Source organism: Limulus polyphemus, unplaced genomic scaffold, assembly GCF_000517525.1.
Source record: "Limulus polyphemus unplaced genomic scaffold, Limulus_polyphemus-2.1.2 Scaffold5881, whole genome shotgun sequence".
NCBI classification, from domain to species: domain Eukaryota; kingdom Metazoa; phylum Arthropoda; class Merostomata; order Xiphosura; family Limulidae; genus Limulus; species Limulus polyphemus.
The window spans coordinates 18,837-20,721 of record NW_013671491.1 but is presented as its reverse complement, the minus strand read 5'-3'; the positions used below and the strand labels follow the sequence as shown (position 1 = coordinate 20,721).

At 35.5% G+C, this 1,885-nt stretch overlaps 1 protein-coding gene across 1 annotated transcript in view; it reads right to left on the bottom strand.

The window, feature by feature from the left end:
- LOC106473097 (regulating synaptic membrane exocytosis protein 1-like) overlaps window positions 1-1,183 on the bottom strand; it is a 40,842-nt gene extending 39,659 nt beyond the window's left edge. The window contains exon 1 of the mRNA XM_022401596.1: window positions 585-1,183. Within this exon, the coding sequence (XP_022257304.1) occupies window positions 585-721 (137 nt within the window). The 5' untranslated portion in view covers window positions 722-1,183. The remainder of the gene's footprint in view (window positions 1-584) is intronic.
- Window positions 1,184-1,885: the final 702 nt, after the last annotated feature.

Here is a 1,885-nt window from a genome sequence, read left to right as displayed (position 1 = left end):
ACTCTGCGATACACTTAATCTCAATATTCGCGCTAAAACAAACAGTATCACGAACGAACGAACGTTAACTTCAACAATACCCTGTGACTGCAGTTCAATTACTCACTGTCTACACTCACATTACATTACCGCGTCACGTTGTACCCCTCTTATATATACCAGCCTACCCTATCTAGTAAATACTAGAGCATTCGCCAAAGTACAGGATAGTTCTAGAAACGTGGCGTCACAGTAGTCATGTGACTCGCTGACGCAACAATATATATATACTGCAACCACTAAAAAAAGTGTGTTCAGCGCATGTGTTTCATAAACTGATTATTGTTTTTAATAACTGACTTTTATTTTATTAGTTTATATACACATATAATCGAAATTAATCACAAAATTTACCATGAACTTTAATAATTTTATCTCGTAAACATTTTGGAGTTACTATTCGCTTGCATACTGATTCCCCAGTTTTATAGCCACGACCTTACGAAGCTAAGTTAAACTTAACATTCCATGAGTCGTGGTAAGTAATTATTAATTCAAAGTTGCCATTCGTGGCCCAGGTAAACAGACTTAATAATTAAACTTACTTAAGAACTTCGACGTCCTTCTTCTCCTCCTCTTTCTGCCGTAGCATAACATTTTCAATAATGTTGCGTTCTTCCTCCGTTAAGTGACTGAGATCTGGTAGTGGTGGAACTATCGCTGAGCCAGATTTGTCTGACATTTAAAATTTATCTTGCACGCTAAAGCAATAAATTTCAAAGTAAAAAAAAAAAAATTCTTACTAAAATAACGTAAACAAATATGTCAATATGTAGAACAACAGCGTTATATATAACGATGAAAAATAATATCACGATATTAATAAAGCTACAATGGCCGCTTATTCGATAATACTAGTGAAAATGGTTTTGGACTTAAGCCTAACAGTAAAGTTTTAAGGGATCCAACAGCATAGCTGAAAACGACCACCAACGTCATCAGCATTTCCATGGTTAATTCACACGATCACAGTGCATTCGACAGAAGGAATGTGACATTGTTCACACATCAGGAACACGTTGTAATTATTCTAAACGTCAAATTCATTTTAATTTACACGAATATTAAAACATTCATCCGAGGGGAAAGCCATTCACACTGTAGCGCTCTCGCGAAAGCTAACGGAGTTCTAATAGAAGTCTTAGAGATAGAACGACGAGCACCATCGCATACTAACGGTAGATGGCGCCTTTCTACTAATTCAAGCATCAGACCGTTCCTATGAATCATACATTCCACGCGAGGTTGCCGTGTCAGTTACGTCAGCTTGCAACCATAGTCTCTGCGGTTTAGCCTTCACAATGAAGTGAGAGAATTATAATACAACAATAGCCTACTTTATATTGCTGCTATAAATCATCAGTGGCGTCCTCTTATAGTCACGACGACTTATTCTAGAAAACAGTGTATTGTATTGGTCCTGCTATTGTAAACTACTTGAAGCACTAATTTGAGGCTTAGTAAAATGTGTTTTCTTACGCCCTGGGAATCTCGTTTCACTGCAGAACTGTTCAATTCTTGCCGTGAAAACAGTTGTCTGGCGGGTACGCATTTACTTAATCAAATTACATTGAATTATTATTTACAATAGACTTAACTTTTATATCATTTTAACATCGGGATCGGGATTTGACTCAATGGTTTAAAATACACGTCTTCTTAAGGTCTGTGTTCTATGTAAGCTAATGTATAATGTTAAGTTTATGTTTCTTCATATTAGCTCATGCAATATAAAAGTTGTCACATAAGACCTCAAAAATTCACAACCGTGACAATTCTTTTTTAGTTTTTTTATATTGTGCAATAAAAATAACAAATAAAACACGTTGCAGAATTACAATTCTTA